This window comes from Manduca sexta, chromosome 27, assembly GCF_014839805.1.
Source record: "Manduca sexta isolate Smith_Timp_Sample1 chromosome 27, JHU_Msex_v1.0, whole genome shotgun sequence".
Classification (NCBI taxonomy): domain Eukaryota; kingdom Metazoa; phylum Arthropoda; class Insecta; order Lepidoptera; family Sphingidae; genus Manduca; species Manduca sexta.
In genome coordinates this window covers 12,943,003-12,956,873 of record NC_051141.1, presented here as the reverse complement: position 1 = coordinate 12,956,873, position 13,871 = coordinate 12,943,003, and the positions used below count along the sequence as shown (strand labels likewise).

Sequence of the window (13,871 nt, the reverse complement as noted above, 5' to 3'; positions counted from 1 at the left end):
TAGCCAAGCAAAGACTATTATACAATAAATACCTAATAATACTATAAAGATTGCGTTGTAAGCATGGCGTAGCATTATTGGCATTTGTGATAATCCTAAAGGTTTGAACATGTTGGTTTGCATAACCACAGCTTTGTGGTCTCTTCCATCCCTACCCGAAGTAAAACGTTCGGATACATACTTATACCGCACCATAAAGGCGTAAAATAGTGTGCCTCATATTGAGCTGGAAACCCAATATGACTACCCTACCAGGAATTCAAACCCGAGAGTCCGCCACCGAGGTATCTTCGATATCTGATTTTATATTTTTTGGAAATGTAAAATACTATGTAAGGATCAATAACTTTTTGTACTATTTGGTTAAAGACTAATAATATTTTTGTTCGAAGATATGAATTAAGGATGCAATATTGAGCAATAACTAAACATATTTGATGCTAGACTGACTAGAATGTTATGGGTCAATATTAAAGGATCAATAATATACTCTTTTTTAATTTATTCCATGGGAAGAGATTGTATCTGATCTATGCCTATCCAAATTATGGAATTGGTTTTTAATGAAATATGCTCTTAAATCACATTGGGAGAATTAAAAATTAGAGCATTCCAAACTCATAACTCAAATATATTATAGGTATGTATGTACGTAGAGTAAGTATATCAGAATCCAATTGATACATCTTACGTAACAAACTTTAAGAACTAGTAACGATGAACGACAACCATGTTAATTGTTGTATATACGTATGTTTACACACATACTTGCAAACAAAAATATAAGTATTTAAATGAAAGATTCACGCCGTCAGAGCGCTAGGTGCCGCTCACAATTTGGATCACGTTCAAGGAACAATATAAGTACTTACAAAATTTATTCGGGTAATATGACCTGTACAGGTATCCTCTACAATAACGAAACATATTTGCATATAAGTGTACGTGTGATTATAAACCAGACCTTAGGATAATATATAATTCTGTTTATACTTTTGAACGATGACGCGAAATACATACCAAAAATAAATTCACGCCCAATCTTATATTTAGCGCGCTTGCTCGGTCCACGTCTTGTCGGCCAGTTCAACCGGGATTTTGTACCGATCGCCGATAGTTTTCTTATGAAACAAAAAAAAACAAAAGACAAAAAGCGTCGACGCCACTGTACGTCATCAATTATTAAACAACAAAGGAGATGGAGTAAAGAAAAGGGGTTCGACCGGCCCAAGGTAATCGCGGTGAATTAATAAGTTCAGAAATAATCTGCCTAGTGTCATTAATACACAAACTTATTCACACCTATTTCCACACAGGCCCACGCAAACATAACGTGTTTTCAGTCACCTATATTCAGTTTGAATTGAGACGTTGTGTTATGTGTTTAAACGGTGATACAGTGTCAAACATAATTTTGCTGGGCCCGTGTCGCGATTTGTAAACGAACTCTATGGACTTTGTTCGTCAGCATTTTATTTATAACGCTAAACTAAATAAATTAAACAAATAACTAATAATTAAACATATGGAATCTGAATTGTCGCCAGATAAAGAGAAAGATTTTGTGCCAGTGCCGATAAAAACTTATCAATGGGAAGATTTACGGCGCGCTCGTGAAGCTGGATGTTACCCTTGGACACATTTACTGAAGCCTCCCCTGGAAGGTGAGATCACTGCAGAAGACATCATTCGGGAGACAACACCGAGAAGAAGTATGTCGCGAGAAATATCAAGGTCAAGGACGCACTCCCCAGTAAACAACGATGTGCAAAAGATTCTCAATCTAGATTCCTCGCCGGGAAGTAGCCGTAAGCATGGCGAAGAAGGTGAGGATGAAGGTGTACACATACCAAACTTTTCAAAGGAAATATCATTAGATGAAGATGATATATCTATAGAACCTATAGTAGGTCCCAAGCGACCAGAGAGTCACGCTAGTGTACATTTAGTAACTCCTGTAGAAATACCTACAATGAACGTTTCGCCAAAGAGCATTCTTAAGCGTCGCGTACCAGAACAGCAGTATATCGGCGTTACAGAAACAAGAGAGAAAACAAAATGTTGTCATCCTTTGGTAAACAAAATAAAACATTTAGCTGACAAAACATTACACAAGTTAGATAGAAGTGAACTTGAAAAATCCCCGGTATCTAAACGTAAAAAAAATGAGGATACCCAAGAAATAAGACAATTGAAATCATCACCAGGCGCAGTCCGAAGACAAAAATTCAGTGCCATCAAACTTGGTGACTCGGACGAAATGAGTAAAACAATGAGCATAGATACTCCGCCTCCTCGGAAGAAAAAAGAACACATTTACGAAGACATAGAGGATTCACAACAGGACAATGAAAAAACCCTTCATTTTTCACCTGAAGTTGCTCAACAAGGCATAACTAAGGCCGATGACGAAAATGATAATAATAAAGAGAATGAAAGCGTCACGGAAAAAAAGTCAATTGCGTCACAAGATCCAAGCCTAGTGGCGGAAAGCGCTTCATTGGGCTCTGCAGAACACGTCATGGAAAAATTACATAAAATGGATAATGTAAAAAAAGAAGCAGTATTGCTAGACGAAGAAATGGATCAAGAGGAACCGAACTTGGACGAGATATTTCAAAACCAACTAGACGAGCGAGGGCCCAACAACGACTCGCCAAATATCACCATCACCGAGATTACGGATGATGATGTGGAGACTAATGCAGATACCGCACAGTCCACCTCCGTGCCTATAGAGACGTCTCCTAGCCCCAGCCCGCGAGATGTTGGAAAACGGAACATCGAATTCGTTGAGAGACGATGGTCTAAACCTAGCAGGTAAAGTTAAAGTTTTTTTTCTCGTATATTGTCCTGTAACAATTGTACTTCATACGTAACAGTGACATAACCACAATTATACAACACATGCAAAGCGAACGCGCTTGCCTACTGACTGTCCGATAAATATAGCACCGTCCGAACAGTCTTCCTGCACATCGGGTAAGCTCTTTAAAATTGTCATCAGTGAACAGTGGTCGCCGTTGCTCTCACGTGTGTGATTAGTTCATTTATTGCCAGGCTTTGACAAGCGCGCTTTATGATTCTTCTCACGGACTAATGACGGGTCTCGTAATTTACGTTAAACGCGTAAATATGCGTTGGGTGCGATAGTTCGTAGTGATGAGTAAGCTCCGGCGATGGACATCCGAGGGCGGCACGCCGTTAGAAAAGCCGTTGAGGCCGACTCGAGAGGGCAGCGTCCAGCTGTTCACTCCGGACGTTCGCTGCGCTTGTCAGTTTTACCAATGCGACTCGTTATTACCGGAGCGCGTAAACCCAGTGGGAACTAGACCGACATCCCGAGCCAGCAATTTTATTTCGTACGATAGGTAAGCTGCACACCTACATTCAATTTTCGATTTTGAGGACATTTCATTAGTAACGTTGAGAGCTGCAAAACATATTCGAACGTAGTCTTCAGCCCGGCAACCGCTGCGGCTAAAACGAGCGCCAGCAACTGGCCTAGTTGTGACACGATTCTGTAAAGTTAAATATAACTCTAATCTTTTGCGACGAATCACAAATTTTGCGATGTGTATAATTTTTTTTTTGTTACACTCTTTGTTTTTGCTTGCGCTTAGCGAATGTACGTTATATTTTATTTTAAAATATTATTATTTATACTTTATTTGCGAATATACATAGCATGTTACGTGGACCATTACTACACAGGTTCATATAACTGTGTGTAATTATTTAAACTTTGAAACTTGTTTCAGTGATCACGAATATGAAATCATCGAAAAACCTCCACCGAATATAATATACACAGCACCGAGTGTAGATGAAAAACCCACGTTGACCAAAACCGATGACGATCTGTCGAGTACGACATCTTTGGAGAGAAAATGTTTACAACACACGTCTGACGAAGACGAGCATCCAGAAAACAAAGAAATTGTACCTGATGAAAGTAATACCGGAATGACAGATGCCGAGGCTTTACAAAAGGATATTGAAGATAGGTTTTTTGTGAACACTCCATCTACAATGTCAAGGACTGATTGTGAAGTAAGCACTAGTCAAGTTGATTCCTCAGCGCTGGAGCAGTTACCTTTAAAACGTGATAGTCGTACAAAAGTTGCTGATAGTGGCGATAGCAGGATACAACAACGTTTCAAAGAAAGCACGGGTAAATTAAAATTACAAGCTGGAAAACTCAAAAGTAAAATAAAAAATATTAAAACTCATAAAGTAACAATGCCGGATAAGCCTAAATTTACTATGCCTGAGAGGCCTAAATTTAAAATGCCTGAACGGCCAAAATTCACACTTCCCGAAAGACCTAAATTTAATTTGCCAGAAAGAAGAAAATTCAGTATGCCGGAGCGACCAAAGTTTAAAGCGTTAAATCTGTCTGAAAAACTTAACTTTGGTGACCGGAAGAAATTTACATTACCTGAGAGGCCCAAATTTAATGTACCAGATCTACCAAAATTTAAACTGCCTGAAAGACCGAAAATTAATTTCCCAAGTTTAGGTCGAAAAAAAGAACATAAAGTAGAAAATGATACCAGCAGTTCGGCAACAGATTTAAGAAATGTGGCCACGGTAGATTTTGAAGCTAAAACTTACCCAAGACTATTTAATAGGAAGAAAAAATCAGAACTTCATAAAACTTCATCATCTCCTACTTTGAACAGAGAGGACACCCCGCCCGCAACTTTTACTTTCACTCGGGTCAAGAAAACTAAAGATGATTCTGATTCTTATATCCCCGACAGTCCCGAACAACCAAGAGAATACGGAACTGTAGACAATGAAGAGCCCGAATTTGGGAAAGATGTTGAAATTAGAAGACAGTTTGAAACCACATATGATTTTGACAAATTACCCGAAACATATATGGATGATGAACCCGAAGAAAATAATAGTTACGACCGCAACACTGTATCGACACCAGATGTATCACCGTCTAAACAAGAATACACACCCGTGATAACCGAAATTAATAATGACGAATTTTTCGTACGACCGAGAGGCATTTCTCGCGAAGATATTCAGGTAAGAGAATACTTGAGCGATGAAACACGACAAGCTTTCAAGAATCCGAAAAATGTCCTTGCTTTAATGGGCAGCAGTTCGGTAGTGAATGATGATAGCATGTATATGAATGATGTTGAGGTTGATCCTGAACTAGTTTTTGATGACAACGAGCAAATAAGATATTCAAGCGAAGATTTAAATGACAAAGATGATGGATATTATACATTCCCACCAGTGAGGCCGTCGCGAGCTAAACGGAAAAAGAAGGAGGTTGATGACACTCCGTATATTGATGAAAGTGTAAATAATAGTATGCATTTCACCGAGGTTGATCTTGGATTGTCCGATGAAAAGACAGTACAAAAGACAAGCGAACACATTGAAAGTTTTGAGCCAACAGAAGTTGAGGAGGTGTTCAAGTTTACCCCTACAACTGATTTGCATTCTATACATGAATATGCCAACGACGACGTCATACAGTATCCAGAGAATGTCCCCATACAATCTCAAACTCTGCCGATGCCGCCAAAGAGAAAAAAGAAGTTCGGCAATAATGACCTTGTTCACTCTTCATTAAATGATTTCAATAATGTGCCTTCAGCCAAGTTGTGGGAAGAACCGCAGGAGCAACACATGGACGATGTAAGTAAACTTAAATTTATTATAACCAAAGCATCTTTTAAATGAATAGGTCCCACAGGTTAAGTAAGTAAGTCGTAAGTTTATAAATTACCTGAAGTCAACTGCTGTTGCTGGGCATATACTTTACAACCACCGAACATAACTATCATTTACAAAATCGCGCTTATTGAATCGCTATCCTGACTGCGCTCATCATCTTTTATGCCATAATATTTATTGTTCAATAATTATAGTAGCTACAATGTACTTGAAACAGGTACACAACAAAGCGGCCTGGCGGCATAAATAGACGACGCGTAAATAGGTCACCACCACCTTAACATTATATCAAATTCTGTCATTAAGCATGTTGGAATAAATACATAATGTGAATAATATAGAAAAATATTATACGTGAAAACATTAAGTAGAATTTATATATTTTTTATATAAACTATTAAAGACGAAAGTGAAGCAGATTATGAGTGAGTATTCCGCGCATGTAACTCATGTTGGCGGGCGGCCAGTACGACTGTACTTTTGGATGAAACTGACGAATATATTTTTGGATGTTTGGTATTATCTCGATTGTTGCTCCAGTTAAGAACGAATTGTAATGTGCGATGCTATTTTTATTTTACAATATGTCTTAAAATTTGGATTATTATCGATACCTAATGGGCAGTGGTTTTCAAAAATATGATTTAAATTTGTCTATTATGTTTCCACGACTGAATCACTAAACAGATTTTGATCAAATTTGGTGCGCAGCGAGCTTGAACCACGAGGACTTGTAGGCTACTTTTTATCCCGGAAAATTACATAACTGGACTTGATTACTCATCCCCAAAAAACTTTATTACGCGGGCGAAGCCGCATGCAACACCTTTTACAATAAGAACAAAAATACATGTTTAATAATAAGAAATACACGTTCAATCTGTATTCGACACTTATGAGTGCCAAAGTTATCACTGATCGTGCTCAGAATTGGGGCAAGTGGAACCATCGGAGTAGGGAGGTTAATCTTGACACTAAGCCAGGGTAACGTCAAGGAGAAAAATAAATTGTACCGCGGTTAATTTCCTTTTTTTATTATACATTTTCATATGCATAGCAATTAAAATATTGATAGATCTATAAAAATATTTTAAATACCTATATTTCTATATTTATTTTATTGTAAGTTATAATAATTCAGCAATAATCATATGATTTTATTGATACTTGTGTATATAGGTCAAGCCTGTAGCTTGTTTATTTTAAGGACCATCAATATATTGATATATCACAGATTCGTAGTTGTAATAACGAATGCGTGTTGAATATTATCTAACGTATTCACAAATCCAATTATATATCCTGAAAGAAATCAAAATACTCAGAAGTACTAGATCGATTCTGAAGAATTTTTATTACATAAGTAACAGATAACATGAAAATAATTTTATAGCCCGATATTTTTAAATGTTTCTTTAATATGTTGATTAAAGCTCATCAAATATTTATTACAATTTTATCATAGGAACTACAAGTTGTGATCATAGCAAACGACCCTTAGCTTAATGGATGTAGTATGGTATTGATTGGGTTATGCTTTGTGTAGTAGTTACATTTTGTAACTATAATCATATAATATTTTATAACAAGCACCTCTTGCGTGATCACTTTTACTAATTTCCTGAAAAGAAACATATAAACACCAAAGCAATTATCCAATTATGCTATAGAAGCACGGTATTATCAAAAATCTTTCCGCGATCATTACGTGTTCAAACAGAGCAAAGAATCATCCTATTCTTAATTGCACTTACAATAGCTTCATTGCTTAAAAATCGGTATCAATAAACTCGTTTAAAATCTTCGTCAAATTTTGAATGCTCGCAATGGAGATTGATAAAACATACTTGTTAACATTTACAATGTTTTCGCGAGTGTTATTAAACAGATGCCTAGTTATGGTGCTTATTATGTCTCTCGGTCATATAACTATATAGTTATACTATGTACAAGTACTCTGTAATTACGTGAATAAAAATTCCAATGGTAAGCGCAAATATTTACGTAAAAATTATTTATTTGTCTGGCTTTTTAAAATAAATACTAGTGGTGTTGTCATTTTTGGACTATAGCCAATTTACACTTGGATTTAAGAAAAAATAAAACTAGTTTAAATTACTGGCGCAGGATATAAATAAACGGTAAATAACAATATTTATTCCATTAGTAAGGCAATGTTTATGTTGATGCCTTCAAAGCAGATTATTGTAGAGACTAGAGGTAGCTTAATATTAGCAGGCAGAGGAGTAATTATTGGCATATCGTATAATTTAAGCCCAGCTATGGTATGTATTGTTCTACTAGCTTTTGCACACGGCTTCGCCTGCGCCGTAGCCTTAGTTTATATTTTTACTTTTAGCTTCAGGCCGCTGCTTCACCTGCGTAAAAGTGTTAGGTTTGACAAAAAGTCAAAACACATCGTTCGACCCACTATTTTATTAATATTATATACATATACTAGGTTATGATGTTACGTATTATCACAGATTTTAGATTTAAATAGGACAATTCTTAATATTTTTCGATGTAGTTTAATAATAAATAAGTTAACATTATTATTTCCGTCATTTTCACTCAGTTGACTAGCGGTACATGTCAAAGAGTAAATTACACTTTATCTCGCAGAATCATATTATTATTTTGTAAAATATGCTAATTTAACATGTATTTTTCTAAACCCCAGAAATGTTGTACTACTTGATGACAGATACTTTCAATCCTTGCACTTGCATCACCCTCATACTTTCAGAATATCCCGAGAAATAAGACACGTAAACACACTGCGATAATTATAGATTCACGTGCCGCTTACAAGTCAGTACAGCTGCAAAAGAGTGAATATATAACAATATTTTTCTCTACAAACGTTCGTGAGCTGGCTTTTTTATATTTGTAATACTTTTAAAAAAATAATCTCGAATGAAGGGGACGAAGGAATGAATATCAGCTCAATATACTTATAATATGTTATTTCAATAATTTTAATTTGTATACTTTTGAAATGAAAGCTGTATGTTGTTGCTCTGAAAGAGATATTTTTATTATAATAATTTTCTTATTTTATATATAGAGCTTACACCCATACTAATAAGTAAAACTAATCTTACCTGAAAGAGAAACAACATTTAAAACTATTACTTTACATTCACAAATATTTTAAATCTTTATTTATCCGTTTTAAATTGATATGTCATTTTACTTTCAATGTTGTCAATCTTGTCTATTAAAAAAAAGCCATAGAGATATTTAAAAATAATAAAATTAAATGAAGTGTTAGAAACTTCATTTACACACTTATTAAAAAAAGATAAAATATTGTTATATAGAAATATTTCTTTAATTTTGAGACTTATTGAGACCTGTTGTTTTTTTCAATTTCAGATAGTCGTTTATCGAACAGAACATGAATACATAGTGCCTCAAGGCGAGAGTATCATCACTGAGCAGAGTCCTCTACCTCCGCGTCGTAACCGCTCTCGGAGCTCGAGAGGCACCTCCATTTGCGATGACGATAGAACTTCTCATGGAGCTGAGTCGCTTACTCCCGACACTCATGCCGCAGTAACTGATGAGATGGATCCTATAAGGTATACACAGCGTGAAAGCCCCGGCTATGCTACTGTTGACAAAGGTCCCTATGCTTCCAGCAAAGCTGTCAAAAGATCTGTCAGCAAAACACCCCCGGCACGGCGCCGAAAAAGCAATAGTTCCGAACGCAAGTATTACACAGTAGGATCTTCTAAAGGGTGCCCTGACCGTCCACCACGAAAGAAATCGTCTACAAGTCTTATGACTTTGGACAGTTATACTAAACGATCAATAAGCGGAGACCTCACTCAATATGTGGAAATAGATGAGCCCTTCGAAACGCACAAAGATCTAAAATCTGGTGACGTCGTTAATAAAATGAAGGATAGGCCGCTACCGCCTCCTCCGCGACCACCTAGAGGATCCAGACGTAGAAGAAAAGACAGAAGTACTGTCGAACAGAAGTCATTCGAATCTGATATAAATATTGAATCACCAGAGCCATCAACTGAACGTAAAGAAACATCCGAAGACGTTATGGAAATTGAAGTGTCAACTCAAACGGATCCTTTGCCTGACGACGTAGATTTTGAATTAGGATCGGATGAAAATCTAAATGTATCTGTAACAAGCTCTTTAAGAGACGTAGTTAATGAGGATTCAATGATCAGTAAAAGTTACACTAGAATAGGGGAAAGTCCACGCGTCTCGCGACCTGCTTCTAGATCCGAAAAATCTTTAAAACTGTCCGATCCGAAAATATCAGAAATATGTAAACCTAATATAGGACGTACGTCACCGGCCGTAATATTGGTTGAAAAACGCGTTTCAAGTCCAACGAGAATAAATGAACGCGATGAAATGTTAACTGAAGCTTCTTTAACAGTCCAACACATAGATGTCAATGAATCTCAAATCCCAGATGTGCCCCCGTTGCCAAGGTCAAGACACGCTCCCAGCACTACTCAAAGTTCTAAAAATATGGCTTCGTCCAGCCAGGAGCGGGCACTTGAGCGAGTAACTGACGCAAGCAAAGATGTGCAGTTGGATAATTTAGTAACCCAACGTCTACAGGTTAGAGACTTAGATGTTGGCCGATTGAACGTTTCTGAACTGCAAGCTAACAAAATTCTGGTATCGGATATCGAGGGTATGACATTACAAGTTTCTGAATTAGACTCGAAGTCTGGTCATATATCCGTAAGTGGAATTGAATTTTCCCAGTCAGTCATAGATGAAATCGTTAAGAAATTTGCAGAAATATCAACTAGTCACGCTCCGGCAGCTGAAGAACAAACCTTTTTGCCTCCACGGTGCGTAAGCAGAGAAGAACAGACGCAAACCGATGACCCGGTTGACCAAAAAGTCGAAACAAAAATTTCCTTAGAAGAGGGAGACGGTCCCTCCTCGTCCCCGTTGCCTAGACCAGCCAGTACTGACGAGAGTTCTGTACCTCCGCAGAGACCACCGCCTCCTGACCTTACCCCATTGTTATATTCCTATCTCCAAGACATAACAATACCACCAGCATCCTTCTATCCTTCAAGGTCGTTTAGAGAACGTCCATTCACAGAATTCCATGAATCCCAACAACACCAAACTCCTCCTCCACCAACTCGACGAACAAAAAGGAAACCAGCTGCCCCACACAGCGAATCGAGTTCCGATGATGCACGTCTTTGTCCATCTCCACGGCGGATGCCCCCTCCTGTAAAGACGCATGAGCCAACGATTGCTGAAGCCGGAAGTCATTTTTTAAGAGTCTGTCAAAGTTCAATCAGCAGGACTATAAGGAATATATTTAACACGTTTATGGCATATATCAGCGGCGCAGAAGATAAGAAAGACGTGCAGATGGCACTGGTAATCTTCCTCGTACTGCTTGCCGGCTTGATCATGTTTGGTTTGAGCGACAGCCGCACTATCCACCATCATCATTGGGAATTCTTCAATCCGCCTGACGGGAAAATATAAATTTCTACCGTCTACGAGTTAAGTTTTCCCAGAGTTTTGACTAAGTTTACTTTACATTTAATTTAACAATAGGGTTTGAGTATTCAAGCAATGCCGAGATTATAATGCGAGCGCGCGCTTTTCATAGCCCTCCAAATGAAAAACACTCAATATTTTAATAATTATAACTCTGAGCATTTTTGCAAATCACCCAGTATTTATATGTTGTATAATGTTAAAGAGGGAGATATATAGGAAAAAAAGTTATGCATTTCATGCAAACAGTACTTTCCACTACATTATTTAAAAAGAGCAAATTTTATTTAATCATTGTTATTAATTATATGTGTCCAATATTTTGTTACTAGTTGTTGATATTCGCTGTATGTCGCGTCGTTGTTATTAAATGATAATTTTTATATATGCTCAGTTGTTTTCTATTTGTAGTTAAAAATTGTTAAAAGAGCATTATATTAATAATGATCTCATTTTTTGAAGCAAAGTATAAAAAATTATCGATATAAATCAAATTAAAAAATGTTCTACTTAACGTCAATAATTGAAAAAATCACTATACAACAACAAATCTATCGAGCTAGACGTCTATCGCAACATGTGGTGACAACATTTTCCTAACATTGCTCATCGGGCGGCATATTGATTTTAATTTAAATGTAATAAATTAACAAAACCCAAGTGTGCAAAATGCAATAGTTTTACGTAATATTAAAATTAAACCTATCCAGGATCCACATCACGCGCTTAACAATAACGAAATAAACATTTCATTAGGAATCTTAATAAATACTTTATTGTTGATTTAAGTATAATAAAAGCGATGAGCTGGTTTGAAATATTGGCTTGAAATAGCTCGAGGCTGAGATTCAGTCTGGCCTCGACTCATTGAAAAGATCGTCTTTCTTCCGAGTAATGCCTGACGAAATGTAGAAAGAACTTTGTCGACATAAGATTTAATAACAATAATTTGTTAAGAGGATTTTTATTTGTTACGGTCCAACCTAAATCATCCTTTTTACGACAGCGCACATCAGTAATGTGGAAATAAACGAACTAATACAATTATGGTACAGGAGGACACCTTTCGAATTACGCAAATGTGATCAGAAGATAAAGTTTTGGGCCTAATGCTTATCTGCATCAATTCCAATTTTCAGCGGTAGTGAGGAATGAGAGCGAGGGAGTGACATGACGCAAATCAGTGCGGCAGCTCTACTAGCGTCAAAAGTGACGTCACTACCTTCCAAAAGTATCCCTCTTCTACCGCAGGAGCATTATCTCTGTGGTTGAATACATTTTACAATATTAGATAATACAACTGCGCTGTAATTGTAAACGTAGTTTGTTGACCGATGTTATGCATTTTTGTATATTTTCATTTATGTTGCGTATTATTAATGCAAAAATAAAAGTTTAAAATATATTCTATATTTTTATTTGAGTATCCTCTATATTAAAATGTTTGAGCGATATAATCGAATTCAATCTTTCTAAAAATCGTTGTGGTCGAGTCGCTTAGTGTATCCTCAACGTGAACTATAGTTGAAGGTAAGCTCTGCGCAGAATTACTCACCCAACCTTTTTAACTTAGTTAGGAGATGCCGCCTCTTTGGACGTAATACTGGCCGTTATACTGCGATTGTTTGAAATGGACACAGAATCTCATTATTACCTAAAAATTCTTATGTCACTAATTTTTACATATTCCTATTATCCACATTATTCCAAATTCCAACTTTATTGTTACTCCTCCCTCTCCGATCCTCGCATCTCATCCTGCCGCATCGCGCGTGGACAGCAATCGGAGCATCACCTGGCATCCCGGACCTCCTCTGCGGTGTACGCCTCGTGACTTTGGCTGCAAGATCGGTGAGTAATTTTGCGCAGTATTACCTGGTAGCCCTTGCTCTCCTCCCTTGAGGGGACATCGTAGGTAGTGCCTGCTCGGCCTTGCCGTTCCTTGGCCATTCTCCACTTTTTTATTTTTTCTCATTGGTTGGGCTATTTACACGCCCAACCACATTGTTTTAAGAATTTACCAATTTATCACTACATTATTCTACTTTTGAATCAACAAGAAATAAATGACACAGATAATTTCAATTATAATCGTGATTGATGTATATTCAGCCTAATTACCTAAATAATAACTTTCTCCGCATTATTTCTCATAACCTAAAAAAATATTAGTAACAAGGTCTGTATTATAATATGACCCACATTTGGAACTCAACTAGTATTGGAGGTAGATAAATATAAAACTGGCACTACTTACTCCAAAGAAGTATAGGCAGAAGGTATAACAGATGTTTTATTGACAAATAGTACACTTTATATTATATTTATTAAAAGGAACAACTCACCAAACATACATCGATAAGTGCCTAGTTAATACAAGGTTTCAGACAAAAGTTAAATATTGCTTCAATTACGAGTCGTCACAGCATGCACGTAATACAAAATAAATAAAAGGATAAAACTGGGTAAAAAAGTGGGTGGAGAGGGGGGTTTTGGTAAGATAATTATAATAACAATGTCAAGCATTAATAGTAATAAACCATACAGACACGAGCGCGATAACTAACGCTAGGCTGTGATATGTATTATTCAGCATTCTGTGAAAGTAGACGCATTCAAGGTGGCGATATAAACTTAAAGCTGTC

At 36.8% G+C, this 13,871-nt stretch overlaps 1 protein-coding gene and 1 long non-coding RNA gene across 3 annotated transcripts; one reads left to right on the top strand and one right to left on the bottom strand.

Moving 5' to 3' along the window:
• The first annotated feature begins 1,073 nt into the window (after positions 1-1,073).
• On the top strand, positions 1,074-12,631 carry LOC115455738. Of its 2 annotated transcripts, XM_030184413.2 has the most exons (4): positions 1,074-1,232; positions 1,548-2,820; positions 3,762-5,670; positions 9,091-12,631. In XM_030184413.2, the coding sequence occupies exons 2-4, from the start codon at positions 1,715-1,717 to the stop codon at positions 11,209-11,211; spliced, it is 5,136 nt and encodes a 1,711-aa protein (XP_030040273.2). In that variant the 5' UTR covers positions 1,074-1,232; positions 1,548-1,714; the 3' UTR covers positions 11,212-12,631. The 2 variants fall into 2 exon arrangements, with proteins under 2 accessions (XP_030040273.2, XP_030040272.2); XM_030184412.2 differs by lacking the exon at positions 1,074-1,232 and having other exon boundaries at positions 1,245-2,820.
• On the bottom strand, positions 8,328-9,067 carry LOC115455739. Its single transcript, XR_003939819.2, has 2 exons — positions 8,817-9,067; positions 8,328-8,732 (listed from the first exon to the last, which is right to left on the bottom strand). It is a non-coding gene; the product is annotated as an uncharacterized LOC115455739 (long non-coding RNA).
• Positions 12,632-13,871: the final 1,240 nt, after the last annotated feature.

Excerpts from the sequence above, each read along its gene's own strand:
- LOC115455738 (XM_030184412.2), top strand. The coding sequence starts at position 1,526 with ATGGAATCTGAATTGTCGCCAGATAAAGAGAAAGATTTTGTGCCAGTG. Across the intron at positions 2,821-3,761 it reads CGATGGTCTAAACCTAGCAG|TGATCACGAATATGAAATCA; the intron begins GTAAAGTTAAAG and ends AACTTGTTTCAG. Across the intron at positions 5,671-9,090 it reads AGGAGCAACACATGGACGAT|ATAGTCGTTTATCGAACAGA; the intron begins GTAAGTAAACTT and ends TTTCAATTTCAG.